Genomic DNA, 21,759 nt, shown 5'->3' with positions numbered 1-21,759 from the left:
CTAAGCCATCAGGGGCTTCCCCAGAACAGGAGGCAGAACAGAGTTCCGCGTGCCTGAGAGAGGGCACGCAGTGACCACGGAACAGGCCACGGCGGGGCCACCAAGAGCTGAATCAGGGCCGGGAACCACACAGCCGTGCCCCGGCCCGGCGCGACCAGGATCAAAGTCCCGCGCTCCTGACGTACCCGCCCCAACAGCTGAGCTATCAGGTGTATAGGGGGGAACGCATACAGAATCCCGGTCGGCCACGGACCGAATTGGCCGCCACCCGGTGGAGACGGGGGGAGCGTACTCCTCCCTGTCTGATGACAGACGACGCCGACCTCGTGCTGTCCGTCCTGATCAGAACATGCTCGCCCATCACATGATGGCCGAGCCGTTCGAGGACTAGAAGCACTGCCTTCAATTTCAACACATTGATATGTAGTGCAGACCGGGCAGCATGGTCCTTGCCAGCTGCCCCCTACTGCGTCGGTCCGACACGTCCCCCCCCATCCCGCGAGGGAGGCGTCGGAAAAGGCTGTGACATGTGACAGCCTGCTGCCCATGGGGACCCCACTGATGAGGGCCCCAGCCCCCCCCCCCCCCCAGAGGGCAAGGTCCCCCAGTACTGACATGGGAACCTTCAGCAGCTTCCACTTGACTCTCACAGGGTCTATTTTCACACTGAAAAACCCACCTCTGTATCCTCCTCATGAAGAGGAGGCCAAGAGGGACCACAGCTTGAGCAGATGCCATAATACCGCGCAGGCGTATCACGGTCAGCGCCGTAACCATCCTGCCAGGACAGAACCTCCCGAGCGCGCCGAGAATATCCTCTCACCGCCGCTCTGAGAGGGATGCCCATATAGACCTTGAGCTTAGAAATAAGCCCAAGTACTCCGATGGAAGAGGAGCACTCTTGTTCCAGTCTACAGCAAAACCCAGGCTGGTGAGGAATTCCACCACCTGCCTGGTATGAGACCTGGCGATCTTCTCTGACCGGCCGAGGACCAGAACGTCGTCCAGGGTAGAATAAAATACGTATCCCCTGACGACGCAGAGGCCCCAGCGCGGTCTCCACGCACTTGGTGAAGATGCGAGGAGACAGAGAGTAGCCGAACGGCAGCCTCTGGTACTCGTATGCTAAGCCCTGAAAAAGGAAGCGTAGGTATGTCCTAGGAGGGAGGATCGGGATGCGAATACGCATCCTTCAGGTCTATGGAGGTGAACCAGTCCCCCACCTGACAGCGCTTAACAGGTGGGTGACGGTCAACATTCTGAACTTTCCATGGGACAGGTCCAGTATGGGTCTGACACCCCCCCCCCTCGATTTCTTGGTCACCAGAGAATATCTGGAGGAAACGCCGCTCATCGCGTCCTCCCATGGGACCACGACGGCGGCCTGCTTCGCCGCCAGAGGACCAATCTCCTCGGCCAGGGCTGTCACTGCCACGGACTCTGATAATAGAGTCTGTACCAAACCCAAAAACGGAGGGCGGGGTTGTGTAAACTGTAACACAAGCGCCAACCTCAGCATTCTCTCCATCCACACCAACATATGGCTACTACTGCAGCCATACGTGGTAAAAATTCCAAAGCGCCCCCGCCGCCAACTGCCGCTGGTCCGCTAGGAATCGTAGATAGGTGGCCCGGTCCCTCCTGCTGTGCGTTGTCAACCCTGGTCTCGCCAACCGCACGAGCAGGGTGTCCGGCGGAGCCGGGATATCGCACCCTGACTCTACCAACGAGGCAATCGCACCCAAGGGGGGGACCCCGACAGAAGGGCCGGTCTGATACGGGGGGAGCGGCCAGATTGTTTTTAGTAATACTGTGCACGAGCATTACACTAGAGGTTCCAGTAGTGGACAGCTTGAATTGCCAGGTCCTAGAACCAGCGCTTTGGGGAGATCTTTTATTTTTAGAGCATTAACTCTTTGGAATGGCCTGCCTCGGAACCTCTGCTGCATTTACAGTAGATTCACTTTTAAAAAGAATCTTAAATTGTTTTTAAATAGTTTTTAACACTAAAGTAATTTTTTGTTTTTGTTTTACACTAATGTAATTTTAGCTATATTAATTGTTACAGTAGGTTCATTATGCATTGTGTGTACTGACTTTTAATAATTTTGTTTTTTGCAATAGTGATTGTTTTTGTATGTTTTTTTGTGTGTGGACCCCAGGAAGACTAGCTGGTTGCTATCGCACCAGCTAATGGGGATCCCTAATAAAATAAAATCAAATCAAATCAAATCAAATCAAATCAAATCAAATCAAATCAAATCAAACCCCTGGTGACATAGGCTCCCCCGCTGAGCATCCTCCCGGCTTAGCTTGCGGAGGACAGCCTGCTATGCAGCTGGACATGCATGGTGTGTGGTCCTCACACTGCCCAATATTGTGGGTCTCTACACACAGTAGCCCTGTAGTGATATTACTACCACCCAAATTACGCGTGCCTGACTGACCACCGCGGGATCGGAAGTCCAGACGGGGGAGGCACTAACGTAATACCCGGCCTGGCGAGGGCGGGGCTGGGGGGAACCCACGCTGCGACCTCCTGGGCCTAGAGTTCCCCCTCTGACAAACATTTTTAGATACAGGGAACCCTGCTCCATCGACAGATACAACACCAGACTCACCAAACACAGACGCAGGACGTGTGGTGTGGGAGCCGCTTGACAGCACAGCATTCTCATAGACAGACCCAGGCCTAGCTAGCAACTGGGTGTCAGCCCCTGTCTCCATGAGAAGCAAAATGTGGGGCCGCTTGCGCTTCACTGGAAGAACGCGGCCCGCAGCCAAAGGGGACAAATCAGAGCCCTGAGTCCCGTAGTGTAGTGGGGGGGAGTAACCGGAGAGCGTGCTAGACACAGCTAGATGGCAACGTTTTTTTAGGGCGTGCCCATCTAATATAGCCGATCCCTCGGGCCGCCGAGGCTGTCGGCCTTGTGATCACCTGTTTTCTTTGTGTCCAGGGTATCTCAGGCGGGGGAAACATGGCCGCTGGCCGGGGGCCTCGCCGCAGCCGCTGGCGAGGCCGTGCTCTCACCTCTGGCTGCGCAGTGTGGGGCGGCGTGGAGTCCAGGTCAAATACCGCCCGCGCCTCCGTGGACAGACCAAGGTCTGAGAGGGGAGCCCTGAGGAGGAGACCCCTCCCCTCCTCAAGGGGAGATTGCTCTAACCAAAAATGCCTTTGAACAACCGCTGACAGCATCTTAGCCATCCCTGCGGTTATAGCTTGCGGCTGGGTCAAAAGCTGAATAACCTCAAAACCTTGCGCGATGGTTTTGACGTCGGCTGGCTTTAAGGCCCCACCACCCGACACCATTTTTGACAGAAAAGCAGCCAATTGAGCAATGTTGTTAGTTGCTGCTAAATTCTGTACTGCGGCGGTATAAGCTTCATCAGCCCACCAGCCACCTGCCGGGCCGACACGCCTCTTGGCGTCGGCCGGGCGGGATACCGTTCCACCATGTCAGGGCAAAGCACCGATGCCACCTGCTTCACTAAGCACGGAACACCAGTGGCGGCTGCTGACCAAAGTCTATTACTAGTGAAGCACTGCTCCACTAGTTGTCATGCAATAACCTCCACTGTGGCACACCTGTGCATGCACCAGTGTAAGGGATAAATGAATTAATGAACGAAAACTTTATTAACATATTGCTTGCCCAATACACACAATTGTTAAGGGGATGCAGACCAGAGAAAACGTTAGTCCTGTCTACATCAGGGTCCCCCATTCTCAATTCATAGATTCACAAATGCACACAAAAAACACAGGATAGGACCGCTGTGCTGTCTGGACGTGCTGAGAAGGTTCCGGGGGCTTGCGTACTTCTGGCGAAAGCCCAACATTGCGTCATTTCTCCCTATGCTTCATAACAAAGTTCTACCTGTTTGCAAGTGCATATGAGCAGCTTCCGCGTTTGGAAAAGAATGAGGAAGGCTGTAAGCATGACCACTTCCTGCCTATTGTAGAGGCACGCAGGGGAGTGGCGTGGTCACGTGCAGGTGGGTGCATGTGTTTGGTTTCCATGGCCACAATAGGTGCTGGAGATAATGATATCTCAGAAGGCAGAGCGAGACGCGATTGCCAGTAATGAGATATAACTGAACGTTTTGTATTTCCGCTAGATGAACGTAATTGAGAACGTGTTCATTCTCAGCGCTGAATAACGGTGTTAAAAAGTGTGTTCATTCTCAGCACTGTATTATAACGGCGTTCCAAAGTGTGAAGGATTTCATATGCCTTTGAGCCGAACACCCAGTTAAAACACACGTTAAACAGGCTTAAAAATAATGCGGAAAACCACCCATTCTGGCAACAGCAAGCTGCCTGTGATGCGTACGCTGCCTATCACCCCTGGCTGTCGCACTAAAATATACGTCATCAGACTCCTCACAACAAGAACACTCGCTCAGAGTCAGACTCTATGGTGTCGGCATATGAGCATTTAAAAGAGTTTTACGTTAAAGTCAGTAAATGTTTTGCACTTTGAATATTGAACTTTGAGGTACAACCTTAGTTTCATACCTCATCCTGGTTCCTACCTTGTGTTGTGTTAGTACAGAGTTATGTCGGCACATGTTTATATGTTATATGTTTGCACAATGACTACTTTCACTTTTGGTACTTTAAGTATATTTAGATTATTATACTTAATAAAGACCATTCAAGCAGTACGTTTTCCTCATGTTTTTGAAAATATACTGTAGAGATTAAATCTGCAGCTGCTACCAGTGTGGACTGAATGGGCGGCAGCAAAGCGTTATGGAAATGCCAGTATTCTGATTGCTGTCTGTGGTTCTGTATACATAGTGGCTCCGCTCGGCGTCACTCATCCTCTCATGTCCTCGCACACGTGCACGCGCACTGAATAAAGACCACAATGTACCTTTATATCCCAATATTTGTCTGACCACACACCTATCAGCTTACCTACATAAGCAGGGGTGGGGCCACATACTCGCCTCCTTCTCGCTTTCACCACAAGGTAGTGCCTCGGTAGATCCCCAATTGACGTGATGTGATGGTAGGAGAATAGTTGGAAAACAAGAGATACGTTGACATCATATCTTTATTTTCTCTCTCACTATTTTCGAGAAAATACGGCGATATTGTCTTCGTCACTGGAGTGTCTGGAAGATGGTGATCATTCTAAAAACCTCCACCGGTTTTCGTATTGGGAGCACGCCGCTACATGCCTCCCAACTACAGTCTTCCTTGCTGCGGCTGGTTGGGGTGAAACCCTCCAGCGATACAGCTGGACTGTAGGACGCGCCGCTGTTGTGAGAAGCGGTGGGTTCCAGGTTGGTGAGTAATGTTTGCTTGCAAGCTTCACTTGTCTGTTAGTGCTATGGGGGCTAGCTTTACGAAAACCGGCCCCAGATTAGGGTCCTTTGTTCAGCCTCTTAGGCGACGGCGGAGGACCTTGGTCTGAAGCCCATTATAGTCAACTAGTGGGCCACGACCAGTAACACTGGTGCTCCCTGTGTTCTCTGGAAGAGTGGATTTTTCTCTGTCACCGTGTAGGGTGGCCCCGTCTTTCATATACAAATGAGAGTATACCCTCACGAGGAAATATGGGCATGGCTGTTCGTTATCGGAAGATCCGTGTTCAAGTCAGCTACAGCCCAGATGGGACTTGTGCTGGCTCCGTCGGATGTTGGTAAAATCACCGTTGTAAACTGTGTTAACATCTCGTTTCTCTTCTCTCTTAAACAGTGAGGAGGGTTTCAGAACGGCGGCATGTCTGAGTGTGGCTTGTTATATCATTGTGTACAAGTTCAGGTGATAGCTGCTTAGCTTGCGTGCTAGTTGTGGCCTACTTTGTTAGCCAGTCAGCTGTTAGCTGCGGCGCTAGCTTGCTGTGTTTACCAAGCCTGTTGTGTCACTAGGCTAGGTAACGTTAGCTTGCTGCTATCGGCCGAGAGCGGCCGTTAGCTTAATGCTACACTGTTGAACGTGCTGTGACTATAACATGTTTTAAACACTCTTGACTACGACGTCATCTTTGACAGAGGATGTTCGTCGAACCTGCCCTGAGCCAGGCCGGCGAGGACTGCGTCAACAAGGAGCACCGTAGCGACGGGTTGGAGCAGCGAGCTGCCCGTGTCGTCAAACACAGGAGGCTGTGTTACTTCGGTGCCATGTTAGAGACTGCAATTCGCTTGATCTGCGCTCCCGGTAGGCAAGGTCCTGACCAGACCTTGAACACTTCTTCTTGCTTTCCCTTCTAAATGTTTTGTAAATAACGATGTTTTCCAAAACGAGTGTTGCTGCACTACATTTAGGATACGACGCGAGTTATGTGTGAATTGTCTTGTCACTGGTCTCCATGCAAATCGGGTTATTGTTACAGATGTGAAAATTATCTGGTTTGTTGTGTTGAGACACATTGTGTGTTCATGTACCGTGTACTCACAACTAAGGGGGTTAAACTAACCTATAAAGCTATGCTTAGTGACATATGAGTAAAGAATGATTATTTTCTCAGCCTGTAATGACAATGTACAGTGTGTTCACATATTAACAGGTTTACCTGTTTAACTGGCCGTATTAAGGGTAAAGTAGGAGGGTTGTGTTTCCCCCCGGTTCCCTGGGGACTTCTTCATCCTCCTCTCAGACATGTTGTTACACTTTATTGTGTCACTGTGTGGTAGGGATACGATGTAACCCTTAGCTTAGTTGTTGGGGTTGTGCTAACCGCTTGAGAAACTTTATTTTCCTACAGAAAAGATTGTTTGGTCACTTTTTCGTGTGTGCTTAGCAAGGCCTGTGGCCGATACTAATCGAGAATTGTGTATTCTCTCATTATGAAAAACGGCGTTCCTCTGTAGAGTGTTTTTGCCATTTTTTGTAGGTGATAATGGGTTGTGTGTGTCATGTGACCTACAACTGGGTTGGGCTGGCCACAGAAGCACATGTGTAAGTCTGGTACCGGGGCTCTTGCGAGGGCCCTCTCTGTTCTGTGTTTTTTCCTTAGTAAAAATCAGATAGCAGGTTGGCACATGCGCTGTGTGAAGCTGTTAGACGCTTCATGGGGCTGACTATGACTGCGTCATACTCTTTTTGTCATTACATCGTATCATGGGTGTGGGGTCGTAAAGGGGTGAACTGGTAACCTTTCCTCCCCCTTTTTTCTGTTGGTCAGGGGTAAACCCACCTGTCCTTCAAGGTTCCTGTCACGTTGCGGTTCGGCACGTTACAGGGTGAGGGGGGGGGGGAGTTTCCTGGTCCCATGCCCTGGAATATTGGGCGTGTGCACCGCAGAAATTCCCCCACCATAGAGTACGTCACTGTGCGCGTCTCTGTTGGTAGGACTTCCGTGTGCTGTTCATGTCCATATGATGGATCTGTTTCGGGGGGTGGTCAGGGCTCCTCCTCACGAAGCTCCTATTCGGGCCTTCTGTGAGTTGGGACTCTCCTTCCATGTGAGGGAGCCTCCTCAGAGTACAGAGCCTCCTCCTCAGATTGTCAAGGTGAGTGGAACCTCAAGAAGGAGTCCTACTCTATTGTGTGTGTATTCGATTCAATTCGATTATTGAGTGTGTATGGGTTCAGTGCCTCCTCCCCAGAGAGCCCTAAAACCAAACTTTTACATGGCTCAAGGTGCAATATATTCGTTTCAATCTGTACAGCTCACGTGGGAAGTCTCTCTGGGGATTTCCGTCTCCTCCCTATGGGAGGGTGGTGGGATGTAAAAATGTGAAACATTTTTACCCCCGGCTGTGTAGACTGGGATACATACTGTTGGTGCTTCCTTCTTTTCTATTAAGAAGAGTTGGAGTTAGGAAGCATCACACCCCTCTTGTCGTTCCCCTGGGCGCCTTGGGGATTCAATGACAGGTCTAAATAGCCTGTTCATTGATGTGGTTGTGTCCCGACGCACGTATAGTGCTAGCTCGGGGTGTTCTGTAATCAGGCGAATGACTGGCACGCCTTGGTTGCTTGAGGTTAAAACGGCGTTTTTATAAAGCAACTGGGATGGAGGTTTTTCCTCTTCCGACGACCTGTTTTGGTTGTCGACGGATTCTCGTTCATATCTGGGGGATGATGACGTAATGGATCTGAACATATGTAGAGGGGTCTCATGCCCTGGGGGTGGGCCACCGGGCGCGGTTCGCACCGAACGTCTGGGTGGCGCCTTCTTTTCATGTTTAAGATCAACACGCATATCTGCCCCTTCTCCTGGAGTAGGCATGTCGGCGTTGTTAGGGCACGGGACTGGTTCTGGTCACGCTGGTCCGGATCACTTAAACCCGTTGTCCGCCGGGGATGCAGATCTGCTGTTCTGGTACCCTGAGGGACTTGGGCTTTTTCAGGGGGAAAATGCCAGGTCGGTCCGGGTGTCACAGGGTTAAGCGCTATGGAGACCCTGGTTGGGTACATTTTGTACTCTGCACTGTCGTAATGGCTTACGGCCATGCCAACCTGTACACGCTCGATCTCGTCAGATCTCGGCCGCTACGCAAGTTGGTCCTGGTTAGTACTTGGTTGGGAGACCTCCTGGGACTACCAAGTACGGTGTGCTTGGGGCTGGTACTCCATTCTTTTCGCTCCTCTCTCACGCATGGCGAAGAGGGGCCTGTTGGGGTGGTCTTTGACCTCCTCTGGTGACCCTGTGCTTCCCGTATCGCCGGACCCGGTCCGAAGTAATGTTTCGTCGACCCGTAGGCCTGGGTTAACCCTTTTTTGAAAACTGAAACACTTGTACTGCGGTATAGCCGGTGTATACCCGCAGGTGTGTTTTGGAGTTTTTTCTTGAGGGGTTATAGGAACAACCACCGCATTGGGTAACACCAAGGTGGTTGATTCCCTGGTGTGTTGGAGCAGTGTCAACTCCCGGGTTACCCGGTTGAGGGTGCCCCTGCACGTTCATGACGTCTGCCAATCGTGTCAGCCTTCTCTGCCTCAACCCCTCTGGGTGGGTTTTTTTTAAATGGAGGCTTGGTCATGCAACAACGCCAGCATACGCCCCTTCCGCCGGGGCGGCTGTTTTCAGCTGACTCCTTTGGCGCCTGTCTCGTCCGCAGTGTTCCAGGCTCAGGTTACAGCCTGTTGCCTGGTTTTCCCCGGTGCGCTGCCTGCTTCCATTGGTTAACCTTTTTGTGTGCTTACGGCCATGCTGACTGCCTGTTCTGCAGGGTCAGTGTGCCAGGCGGTGTGCTATTGGGGGGAAAGGGCCCGTTCTTGGAGGGGCCTTATCCGAATACGCTGGCGATGTGGGGGGTGGTGTCACTAAGTGACCGCCTGGTGGGGTCTTGATGCCTGGCGTCATTGACCTCTCCGGGCCCCCGTTTTCCAGGGGATCCAGTCCCTTCAGTGGGTCTGGGTCTTCCTTCGCGCTCCGCTGCTACGGCCTTGCCACAGGGTTGGGTTTGCCCTTGACCCCGTGATTCTGGGGGCAGTAACGAGGTTGCTCCCTCCGTTCGTTCCCGGGTGGCATGCGGGTTGTGCGTGTGTGTAGTCGTGGGGTCAGGCCACGGTCTGCTCACCCTGTGCGTTGAGTTGCTTGAGTGCCTCTTCGCACGGTCGGGTCCGTCGCCCTCCCGGGAAACCTCCAATAGGGGGGGTGCCCTCCATTAGGGGGGGTCGGGGGGGCTCGGTCCTCCCTGTTCTGATGGTTGTGGGGGGCCTTCAGCGGGGTGTATTTGTCGGCCGGTGGCTCCCGCTCGGCCTCCCTTGTGCATGAGTGACGCCGAGCGGAGCCACTATGTATACAGAACGATAGGTTATGACTATAACCAAGTTCTGTTAATAGTGGTGACGCTCGGCGTCCGACGCCGCTGCAGCCCTTGATCTCACCTTGTGGTGAAAGCTTGGGAAGGAGGCGAGTATGTGGCCCCACCCCTGCTTATGTAGGTAAGCTGATAGGGGTGTGGTCAGACAAATATTGGGATATAAAGGTACATTGTGGTCTTTATTCAGTGCGCGTGCACGTGTGCGAGGACAGTGCATGAGTGACGCCGAGCGTCACCACTATTAACAGAACTTGGTTATAGTCATAACCTATCGTTCTATGGGTTGTGGGAATACATTTGACAAATAATAGCTTGCAGCAACATATTTAAAAAATAACTATAAACTATAAATTAATTCATTTTTGAAACCATGAACTTTAGTTCAATATTTTGAATTATGAACTATGAACTGAACTAGTTCATTTTAAAATTTGTGAACTATGAATTGAACTAGTTCATGTAGAAAGTGAACTTTCCCAACACTGCATTTAAGTTGTGTATAATATATATTTTATAGTCTTTAGTCTTTTCCTTTTTTACTCTTATGGTATGATTTATCTGAGCTATTGTTAATACAGGTCAGATTTGTTTTGTTATAACATTAATCTATTCACATTAAGCAGAAGCCGCCAGTGTTTAAATTAACTCACTTTAAACACTTTAACATTACACCATATTATTTATTTATTTTTTACTTTGCACAACATTTTTACCAACGTTTTCAATTTTTTACAGTTGTGTATAATATATATTTTTATAGTATTTGTTTTTACCTCTATTTTGTACTTTATACTTTATATATATTATAATAAATATTATCTTGACTAGCTTTCTCTCATTGGCAAAATACTCTCATAAGAATAACCAAAGCCAGAATGGTTGCACTCAGAGGGGGGTTACAGTATAATAGCACTGATTTCTGGGTAGAGTAGTCTATTAAACATAGTTAAGATAATGGGAATGGCTCAGTTCTTTTGAGGCCCTCTGGCTGTCAAATAGGAATTGTGTTGAAAAGTATCCGCCCAATTTGTACAAGTGATGGCTTATTTTGAAGGTATCAACCTGTACTTACATATCATGTAAAAACAAAAGAAAATGTAAGACGCCTCTAAAAGACCCAAATGTCTGTGCTGGGTCACATTACGTCCTCTTGGCCCTAGACGGAGAAGACGGAGAAGACTGATGGCTGCCCACAGTGTGACGACCGCTGGGAAACCACGCCTGGACCGGCTTCCCCCCCACATCCCCTCACGGAATATCTTGGGGTTCACCACGGGCCAGGCAACCCCCTCTAACCCAGTGGCGGCAGGTGAATTCTTCACGGGGGGGGGGGGATTAATTAGTATCCCCCTCTATCTCTCCTTCTCTCTCTTTCTCTCTCTCTCTCTCTCACTCACACACAGCGCAACGTGGAATCGATTCGTTACACAATCAGACCTAGTATGTGTAGTATATACCAAGAATAACTTCAGTATGAGTACAGGGCTGTACACATATTTTGCATATTGTTAAACGAGCCAAGGCTAGCTATTAAACTATCGATATGAATCGAAAATGGGGGACCCTGATGTAAACAAGACAAATGTCTTTCTCTGGTCTGCATCCCCTTAACAATTGTATGTATTGAGCCGTACTGTATTGTACCCATTCTGCAATCTGTTAAATAAAGTTTTCATTCATTCATTCATTCATTCATTCATTCATTCATTCATTCATTCATTCATTCATTCATTCATTCATTCATTCATGCATTCATTCATTCATTCATTCATTCATTCAAACATAGACGATATTGAACAAGCCATAATCCACTTATTTTAAATCCAAAAGAAACTCCACTCTCTCTCTGATCAATACAATAATAAATGAACACATATGTATATCTTGTCATTTTAAACAAGTTACCATTCATTGTCTGGTTGATTATGATCCACCCGTGATGAAATTAATAAGTTAGTACAACAATAACACAGCATAGAGAGAGCGAGAGAGAGAGAGAGCGAGAGAGCGAGAGAGCGAGAGAGAGAGAGAGAGAGAGAGAGAGAGAGAGAGAGAGAGAGAGAGAGAGAGAGAGAGAGAGAGAGAGACCGCAACTCACCTTGTTTAGTTTAAACGCGGTCCAGGAGGGCTTGATATGTCCAGGCTGTTGATGTATTATGTCCACTGTCCAGACTGTTGTTGTTTGTTGTCGAACCAGTTAAGACAGAGTATAGCCTACCCTAGTTCGAGAAGCTTTGTGGTCCAGACTCCAGGCTTGAACTTTCCATAAAAGTGTCCATATAAATCTATTTAGTTAGATCCAACACTGTCTGAAATATCCACTGTCCAGACTAGTAGACTGCATCCAAATAGCTTCTTGTTAGGCACCACAACACAACAGCATCGAACAGCCTGCAGTGCAAACTACCTGGTGTTCTATCGCCCTGCTCTAAGACAAACTCTAACCTTAACCAACTTTGAAAGAGTGCCTAAGCTTAACCGTCGAAAGAACTTGCCGTCACGCTCTAAGACAAACTCTAACCTTAACCAACTTCGAAGAGTAACTACCTAACCAGTGTAGAAACTGCCGTCGGCCAATCAGAGAGCGTCTCAGAGAAATGCGGCTACGGAAAGTATAGACGCTGCTTGTTTAGATGATATTGATCGCTTGAAAACGCGCCCGGCTTCCATCATATTACATCATATTTCAACGCACAGTGCGTTACGTGCGTTGACCTATTTGATTGGCTGCGAGGATACAGCGATGAAACCAGTGCACGCCCACTGTAAGCGCTATTGTGTCTAGCCCGAGAGAAATGCGGCTACGGAAAGTATAGAGGCGATATTATTCTCTATCAGAGAGTCACTTCCTGTTAATGAAAACAATTATTTATATTTGATATATTAACGTTATATTGTGCATTGGAAACACAAACATACTTAAAATGAGTAAATATTATTCATTTTAAACATGTTTATTTTATTTCTGGGCCTAAAAAAAAAAGAAAAAAAAAATCTTCTTCTTCTCTCTTTTAACCAGGGAGGGCGGCGCTCTAGCGCCCACTATCGGCCAGCCGCCACTGCTCTAACCCTCCTCTCTCTCCATGGACAATAAATATGGTGTTTGACCCATAAATACAGTCTGTGTTGTGTTGCCCCAAATCTCCCATGAGTTGCGAAGTTTCCATTTGAATAATAATAATAATAATAATTAAAAATAAAAGTATAGCTAGATTACTGTGTTGTCAGAAAGACAATGTTTATTATGACTATTATGAGTATTATTATTAATAATAATACTAATTTTAATAACAATAATCTCAATTGAATAATAATAATAATCATACACAATCATTAAGTAATAATAATAAATTAACTTACAGGCATAAGTCATGGCGAAGCTGCTTGCAGTGTCCACCATGTCCACTTGAGGCACCAGCTTGGGGATGTCCTGGTGGCGCGCCAGGGCGAAGCGGAACACCTCATATTCATGCGACCCGGTTCGAAAGAGTCCACCTGTCAGACACACCGGGACATGGGTCGGTTAAAACAGAGTCTATCTCAGTGCTGCTTATTATTATTATTATTATTATTATTATTATTATTATTATTATTATTATTATTATTATTATTATTATTATTATTATTATTATTATTATTATTATTATTATTATTATTATTATTATTATTATTATTATTATTATTATTATTATTACTATTATTATATTATATTATTATAGATATGAGGTATAACTCTGTAATCAATTAGTTCAATTAAATTGACTGCATGTAAAATCAGTGGGTATGGTGTGAGGCAGACGGTCAAGTACATACATGTATCATATTTAGAATAATATCATCTACATACAGGGACCGAAACGAAAGCCCGCCGCCCGCCAGGGGCGGTCAGTTTTTACCTTTGGCGCTTGACACTTAGAGGACTTCCCGCCGTGTGGCGTGTAGACGTGTAGTTCATAACGATACTCTTATTTTGATTGTGCGAGTACAGATTATAGCCTCTCTCGTCTTTTTTTTCTCCGCCGCGAGATCGTTAAAAAACTACAAGTCCCACATTGCACTCAAGTCAACGGTCCAATCACAGTAGAGTGACGTGACTGGTTTCATGAGAAAGAAAGCAAATGACCAATCGGAAGCTCTCATTTGGCTTGTTTACTTCCTGAAACGCCACCATTGCGATATGCGGGCAGTCTGCTCTAGTCTATATCGGACCTCCATGAGCTGCCGTTACTGTTTAAACAATGACCCAGTCAACTATTCACTTTTAGTTTAATACATGACGAGGCATTGTCTAACGGTATGTAGCTGGCTAGCTACTGATAGCTGCTGATATCAACAAATGCTCCAGCAATAGTCGACTCGAGTGCATAATACCTCCGTTCCCTCGTTAGCTAGCTTAGCTAGCTCACGTTAGATCTTATCTGTCCCAGTAAACTAAATTGTCTTAACGTTATCTACCGGGCTAGCAGTAGCTACAGATAGCTCCTGATATCAATGTCTTATAACATTGATTGAATGCGTATTCTAGCTGAGGGCATGTTGAATGTGATTTGACAAAAGAACCGTAACGTTATAAATAGGGTCCAGCTGCATCGCCGGAGAATCCTTGCATGCTGAATGTAGGGTCTAGCTGAATATAGGGTCTAGCTGCATGGCCGGAGAATCCTTGCTGGAGCTGGAGGCTACTCAAGTATACACACAGACAGTGGAGCTGTTTGCAGATAGCAAGCATTTTGACTTATTGCGTGGTGGCGATGTCTCGCAGATAATACAACTACAAGTATGATTATATAATATATATTTTATTTCAATTTTTTTTTATATAAAATATATATATATATTTTTTTAATCAAAATACTTTTGGCAGGTAAGAAATATGCTTGGCGGGTAGACTCTTCCCATCTACCCGCCACTGGCCGGTGAGTCAAAAAGTTAATTTCGCTCCCTGTCTACATACATTTATCACATTTAGAACACCATGTACATACGTACATGTATCATATTTATAATGATATCATGTATATAAATGTATCATAGAACACCATGTACATGCATGTATCATATGTAGAATGATATCATGTATAATCATGTATATAAATGTATCACACAAAGAAAGTATATTTAGATTCAAAGACTATTTTTGTGTTTTATTTTTGTATTATTTTTTAAACAAACATATAAACAAACATGACAACACACGATAAGATATACAAGCATTATTAACAGTGCACATCCAATGAAATCACCATATAGTTAAATGTCTTATACAGGATATACCCCCAATACCTGCTATCTAATACCCTACACACATATGCTCTAGCTCGTACCCCCCCCCTCCCGGACCTCCTTACATTGGATAATCCATCCATTATCCCTCGCTCCTAACCAGACACTACCATTATATGCTAGCTTTTATTTTCTCCACCACTTCTAACCACATTGTCATTTTGGATTCATTGAGACCCAAAATTCTAGCTGTAGATATTTCTTGATAAATCACATCGAGATATGTAATAATCCAGACCTTTCGGCACATTTTTTCCGGTTGGAACCATCGTGATGCTATCAGCTTTTTAGCCACTGTGATACCCGATAAAACCAATCTCTTTAGCTGTGGATTTACTGCATACTCAAAAACATCATTAAGCAGTAGTACAGAGGGGTGTACAGGTATATTCAGAGTTAAGAGATTTGATAATTGCTCGCCTGGGTCACCTCTTTCCAGAATATTTTAACTGGTGGGCAGTCCCAGTACATGTGCATAAATGTCCCCTCGTCCCCATTTGTACATAAGGAGCATTTGGAGTCTTGTTTAAGACCCATTTTTTTCAGTCTTATAGGAGTCAAGTATGTCCTGTGAATATAGTTAAGATTTATTTGTTGATGGTCCGGGTTCCTTGATGTAAATCGAACATTTGCCCAGGCTTCTTGCCAATCAAAATCGCTTTCCAGGTCTGGTATATCCCTCCTCCAGACGGAGTCTAGGTGGAGGGTTTCATATGAGGACGTTAGTAATTGATGATAAAAATCTGAAACAAAACCTCTCGATGTCTCTCTTTCATAGAAGAATTTGTGGTATCTGTGGTGTTCAATTGGTATCTTTAATGGAACACCGTGAGACTTCAAACTTAACAATAACTGTGTGTAAAAAAAAATTGTGGACTCGGTGAGATTAAATTGTTTGCGTATTTCTTCATAGCTACAGAAACCCTGTTTGTTAAAAACATCACCTAATGAGTGTATGCCTTGCTTTTCCCATATAGGGAATCTTATAGGTCGTTTTCCAATCAAGAGTGCATTGTTATTGAATAAGGGAGTATGATTATGCCATTTATGTGGATTAGAATGTTTTTTTTGTGTTTCACGCCATATCCGGATCGCATGAGTAATTATGGGGCCAAATTTCCGTTTGCATTGCTTAATTGATAATTTAGTGTATGCTATGTCCTTCAGTCTATGTGGGGCTACTATATTTTCTTCTAATTTTCTCCAGGATACTAATGCTTGGGGATCAAACCATGTTGTCAATGGTCTTAAATTGTACGCCTTAAAATAGTGGAAAAAATCTGGAAATGCCAAACCACCGTCTGCTTTGTTTCTCTGTGCGGTGGATCTTTTTATACGTGGTGGTTTGTTATTCCAAATAAATTTGTATGTGGAGGAGTGTAATCTTTTCCAGTAACCCTCTGGAGGGGGTAACAGTAGCATTGAGCTGAAGAAGTTGATTCTAGGTAGTACGTCCATCTTAACTATTGATATCCGTGCCTGTACTGAGTTTTTAAGTTTTGACCACCTATCAAGGTCGTCTTTGCTTTTGTTTTGGATTTTTATGTAATTGTGCTTCACCGTTTGTCTTATGGTGGGGAATATTTCCACTCCCAAGCATCTAAAGTGTTTTACCATAGGTATCTCTACTGGGAGGGTTATATTTTTTTTTGCAGGGGCGTTAAGTGGAAGGAAAGCCGACTTCGGCCAATTTATCTTAAATCCCGATAAATCTCCAAAGTCCTCAATCAACTCGAGCAGATGAGGCAATGTGGTGTTGGGGTTTTGCATGAACAGTATTACGTCGTCCACATATAAACTAATTTTATGTTGTGTGCCCTTGATTACGATTGGTTCTATGGATTGGGATTGTCTTATATATTGTGCTAAAGGCTCTAATGATAGATCGAATAGTCCGGGACTAAGAGGGCAACCCTGTCTAGCTGAGCGTGATACCGGAAAGATTCCGGAGGTGATTATACCTGTTGTAATCATGGCTGATGGGTCTTTGTATACTACTTTAATCATATCAATGAAACCTTTACCTAACCCCATCCTTTCTAATACTGCCCATAGATACGACCATTCCAGCCTGTCAAAAGCTTTCATTGCATCCAGGGACAACATCGCCTTAGGTATGGTGTCGTCCTTGTCAGCATCTAGTACGTGCAGTATTCGTCTTATGTTATCAGTGATCAAGCGGCCTCTTATGAAGCCAGTTTGGTCCGGATGAACTAAAGACGTCATATGCTTTTGTAATCTGATGGCTAATACTTTAGAGTACAATTTGATATCGGTTCCGAGGAGGCTTAAGGGTCTATAACTACCGCACTCGGTGGGGTCTTTGTCTTTTTTAAGGAGGACTGTTATGAGTGCAATATTGTCGTTCTTATGGAAGTTCCCCTCCTTGACTGAGTATAAAATCATATTTAATAATAAGGGTCCAATTATGTCCCAACAAGAGAGGTACATTTCTGGTGGGATACCGTCTCTTCCAGGAGCCTTACCACTTTGCATTTCGGATATGGCCTTCTTGAGTTCCTCTAGTGTGATCGGAGTTTCTAACTGTTTAGCGTCATCCTCTGAAAGTTTAGGGAGATTAATTTGATTAAGATATGTGTCCATTTTGTTTTGATCGAAGGTCGTTTCTGATTTATACAAGTTGGAGTAGAATCCTTTGAATGTCGCGTTTATTTCTTCTGGGTCTGTAACAAGTACTTGTTGTGCTCTAATGGTAGTTATATCTGCAAATTTTGCATTAACTCTTAATCGCATAGCTAATAGGTGACTTGGTTTAGAACCTTGAGAGTACTGTTGTTGTCTTGTGCTGCGTATTTGTATTTCCGATTGTTGTCTGTATATGGCATTAATCTCTTTTTTTAGTACATTAACTTGATTTTCCAGTCGAATCGAGTTGTTGTATTGTAAAGAATTAAATAACGTTGAGTAAAGTGTTTCCAGTTCAGCCAGTTTTGAGCATCGATTCTTGCGCATTTTGGAGGAAAAGCTATCAGTGAAATCCTTGATCATTCCCTTTACCGACATCCATAATATTCTGGGGTCCTACACCGAGTTTGCATTCCTCCGTAGGAATACTGTAAGAGCTTCTTTGAGTTGTGTAATGAATTCCTTGTTATTAAGCAGCATCGAGTCAAAGACTATTTTAATAGCTTTCTTTGAATACAGTTTCTCTCCTGTGAAATACAAATGTACAACAAAACCATCAACATTGACTCAGCTAGACCTCTTTCTTATATCCGCAGAGCTAACAGAAATAAAAACAACCCAGGCCTATGTTAAAGTGCAGATCGGCTTAGAGGACGATAATGTCTTTATGAACTACCAGTAATATCAATCATATTAACAACAAAAATTTGTTCCATCTTCATGTCAGATGATTTTCAAAAAGATGCATAAGTCAATGCAAAAAAAGAACAAGCAAATATACTGCTGAAAGTTCAGAACGTTGAACATTTTTCACTAGCTTAATCTAGATTAATTTATTTTAATGTTTTAAATCATTTTAATTAATCTCCAAAGTTAAAGCGACATCCCTAATATAAATGTATCATATTTAGAATGACATATCATGTACATAAATGTATCATATTTAGAATATCATATACATAATTGTATATATTTAGAATGATATCATGTACATACATGTATCACATTTGGAACTATTAATAATGATATGTACATACATGTATCATTTAGAATATCATGTACATAAATGTATCATATTTATAAGTATTTATAAGTATATTTACATAGATGTATCATATCTAGAAGTATTTCAAATGATATCATGTACATACTGTAGATGTATCATATCTAGAAGTAGCCTATGAAACATTTAGACTTAAGTGTAAAACTGTGGAGAGGCAGTAAATGCTTGATGTAATAATAATACCCAGAGCAGCAGATCTATTTTGGTTTAACCTTGGCAGCTTTGCCTCAAACACCATTCTTGATTTTCTTGACGTTTCTGAATAGCTAGTCTGAACCACAGAGACAACGTCCCTCCAGTCCACAGTTCATATCAAACGCAAAATAAGTCTTTGGATATGCAACAAACTCAGTGGATTTTACTACAAGTAAAGTTCATCAATATATTCCTATCCTCAATGTGTGTGTGATCTATCCTTGTGTTTAATATATTCCTGTCGTCACTGTGTGTGTGATCTATCCGTAATATATTCCTGTCCTCATTGTGTGTGTGATCTATCCTTGTTTAATATATTCCTGTCGTCACTGTGTGTGTGATCTATCCTTGTGTTTAATATATTCCTGTCATCATTGTGTGTGTGATCTATCCTTGTGTTTTAATACGTACCTATGTTGATGTTAGTTGGGAAACTTGTGCAGCCGCAGAAGCCGACCACACAACTGGCGATGAAGAGGGAGTAAGACGAGGAGCTGCTCGGCCGCATGTTTCCTCTCAGAGCAGCAATGATGAACAGCAGATGTGAATAATAACAGAAATAATTCCACACACACGGTCCGGGAAGGATGTCTCTACCAGTAGCCTCCTGCCGCTCTGAGAGAATCCTCCTAGAGCTGAGAGTCTCTCTCTCTCTCTATTCCTCTCTCTATTCCTCTCTCTCTCTCTCTCTCTCTCTCTCTCTCTCTCTCTCTCTCTCTCTCTCTCTCTCTCTCTCTCTCTCTCTCTCTCTCTCTCTCTCTCTCTCTCTCTCTCTCTCTCTCTCTCTCTCTATCTCTCTCTCTCTCTCTCTCTCTCTCTCTCTATCTCTCTCTCTCTCTCTCTCTCTCTCTCTCTCTCTCTCTCTCCTCTCTCTCTCTCTCTCTCTCTCTCTCTCTCTCTCACACACACACACACACACTAAACACCCATAGTTGTAGCGCAGGAGCTGATAACGGAGAGCTACCACTGTGTCGTCAACATAACCCCCCCTCCCTCTCTCTGCCTCTCTCTCACCCCCTTCTCTCTCCCTGCCTCTTTATCTCTCTCTCCCTCTCCCCCCTCTCTCCAGCTGTGTGCGCAGAACAGCCAACAGAGACTAGAGAGATGCAAGGGGGAATTCACACTTAAAAGGACAGTTATTTCAGATTTCCACACTGTGATGACCCTGGCACTCTGCCAGCTGGGTCTATTGGCGCAGTGGCAGAATGGGTATCTGGGGATCTCTTTTGTCTCTATTGGCACAGTGGCAGAATGGGTATCTGGGGATCTCTTTTGTCTCTATTGGCACAGTGGCAGAATGGGGATCTGGGGATCTTGTTTGTTTATATTGGCACAGTGGCAGAATGGGGATCTGTGGATCTTATTTGTTTCTATTGGCAGAGTGGCAGTTTGGGGATCTGGAGATCTCTGTCTCTATTGGCACAGTGGCAGAAGGGGGGTCTGGAGATCTCTGTCTCTATTGGCACAGTGGAAGAATGGGGATCTGGGTATTGTGTTTGTCTCTATTGCAGTGGCAGTTTGGGGATCTGGAGATCTCTGTCTATATTGGCACAGTGGCAGAATGGGGATCTCGTTTGTCTCTATTGGCACAGTGGCAGAAGGGAAATCTGGAGATCTCTGTCTCTATTGGCACAGTGGCTAGGGCTTAAGAGGTTAACGCACACCAGTGCGGTGTGTGTGTGTGTGTGTGTGTGTGTGTGTGTCTTGAGCCTGGCGGGTGGGTATCCGTGACCAGTGGCGATTCAAGGAATTTTTTAACAAGGGGGCACAGGGGGGGCATGAGCTAGTATGGGGGGGCACCAAAAACCAAAATACATAATATTGTATTGCCTCCACTGCTGTCAGACCAGAGTCGGCGCCAGAACCAATCTAACGGGGGGCATATGGTAACAGCGGGGGGGGGGGGGGGGGGGGGCATACATTCCCATTCAAGAACTCAAACAGTGACATAAAATATAGGCTTCAGAAAAAGAATTTCCCGTAGCACCGTGTCAGAGCATCGGCGAAACGAAACCACAAGTGACAAAGCCTACGCATATTTAAGTAGGTACAGTACAACTATCACCATTGCCATCAAATAAATATATGATAGCCATATAATAAATATATCGAGGCTGGGCTTAACAAGTCAAAGTATTCTTAATAATAATAGCCCGAGGCTGGGCTTAACAAGTAAAAAAGTATTCTTAATAAATTATAGCCCGAGGCTGGGCTTAACAAGTCAAAGTATTCTTAATAATAAATTATAGCCCGAGGCTGGGCTTAACAAGTCAAAGTATTCTTAATAATAATAGCCAGAGGCTGGGCTTACAAGTCAAAGTATTCTTAACCCTTTGCCGGTGTAACGGTTCCAGGGAGGACAATGTAAACAGTGTCATGGTTGTGCATACAGGCATAATAATAAACCAATTAAATACATGTGAGCACTGTCTCTGTGTGGTCAGAGTGCACAGGGTGAAAACACAAAATCGTGTGCATAATTATTAGGAATAGGATTTACACATAAGCATTAACCTAGTGGCTAATGTGTACAAAAACATTTAAAAACCGTTAATCTAGTGGTTTGTATAAAAATTTATATAAAAGGTGATTATGATGATCATTATGCATTGTTCTAGTATTTTGCTGTGGTGTATACTATCAATGGTCAAAACAAACTTGGTGTCTTGGAATAAACCAACTGGTTCTGCCTTGTTAACAATACAATTTTCGGCCGATGTGCAATGTGGCTCTGTGATCATTCCTCATTGCCATTATAAAATTGGTTAATGCAATCTTACTGATTGTATTTCATCATATTCCTAGTCAATAATTTTCCAGATACATATGAACTCTGTGAAACA

At 44.9% G+C, this 21,759-nt stretch overlaps 1 protein-coding gene across 1 annotated transcript in view; it reads right to left on the bottom strand.

The window, feature by feature from the left end:
* The window catches only part of LOC311233494 (glutamate receptor 1-like), a gene marked incomplete at both ends in the record, with an annotated part of 411,656 nt that extends 392,232 nt beyond the window's left edge, over positions 1 to 19,424 (bottom strand). The window contains 2 exons of the mRNA XM_084320461.1: positions 13,090 to 13,224; positions 19,328 to 19,424. Of these exons, the coding sequence (XP_084176587.1) occupies positions 13,090 to 13,224; positions 19,328 to 19,424 (232 nt within the window). The remainder of the gene's footprint in view (positions 1 to 13,089; positions 13,225 to 19,327) is intronic.
* Between the last annotated feature and the right edge of the window lie 2,335 nt (positions 19,425 to 21,759).

The sequence above is a fragment of the Notolepis coatsorum genome (genome assembly GCF_963971535.1).
Source record: "Notolepis coatsorum genome assembly, chromosome: 8".
Taxonomy (NCBI): domain Eukaryota; kingdom Metazoa; phylum Chordata; class Actinopteri; order Aulopiformes; family Paralepididae; genus Notolepis; species Notolepis coatsorum.
Note: the sequence above shows the minus strand (reverse complement) of the source record. Positions and strands in the feature narration are given on the sequence as shown.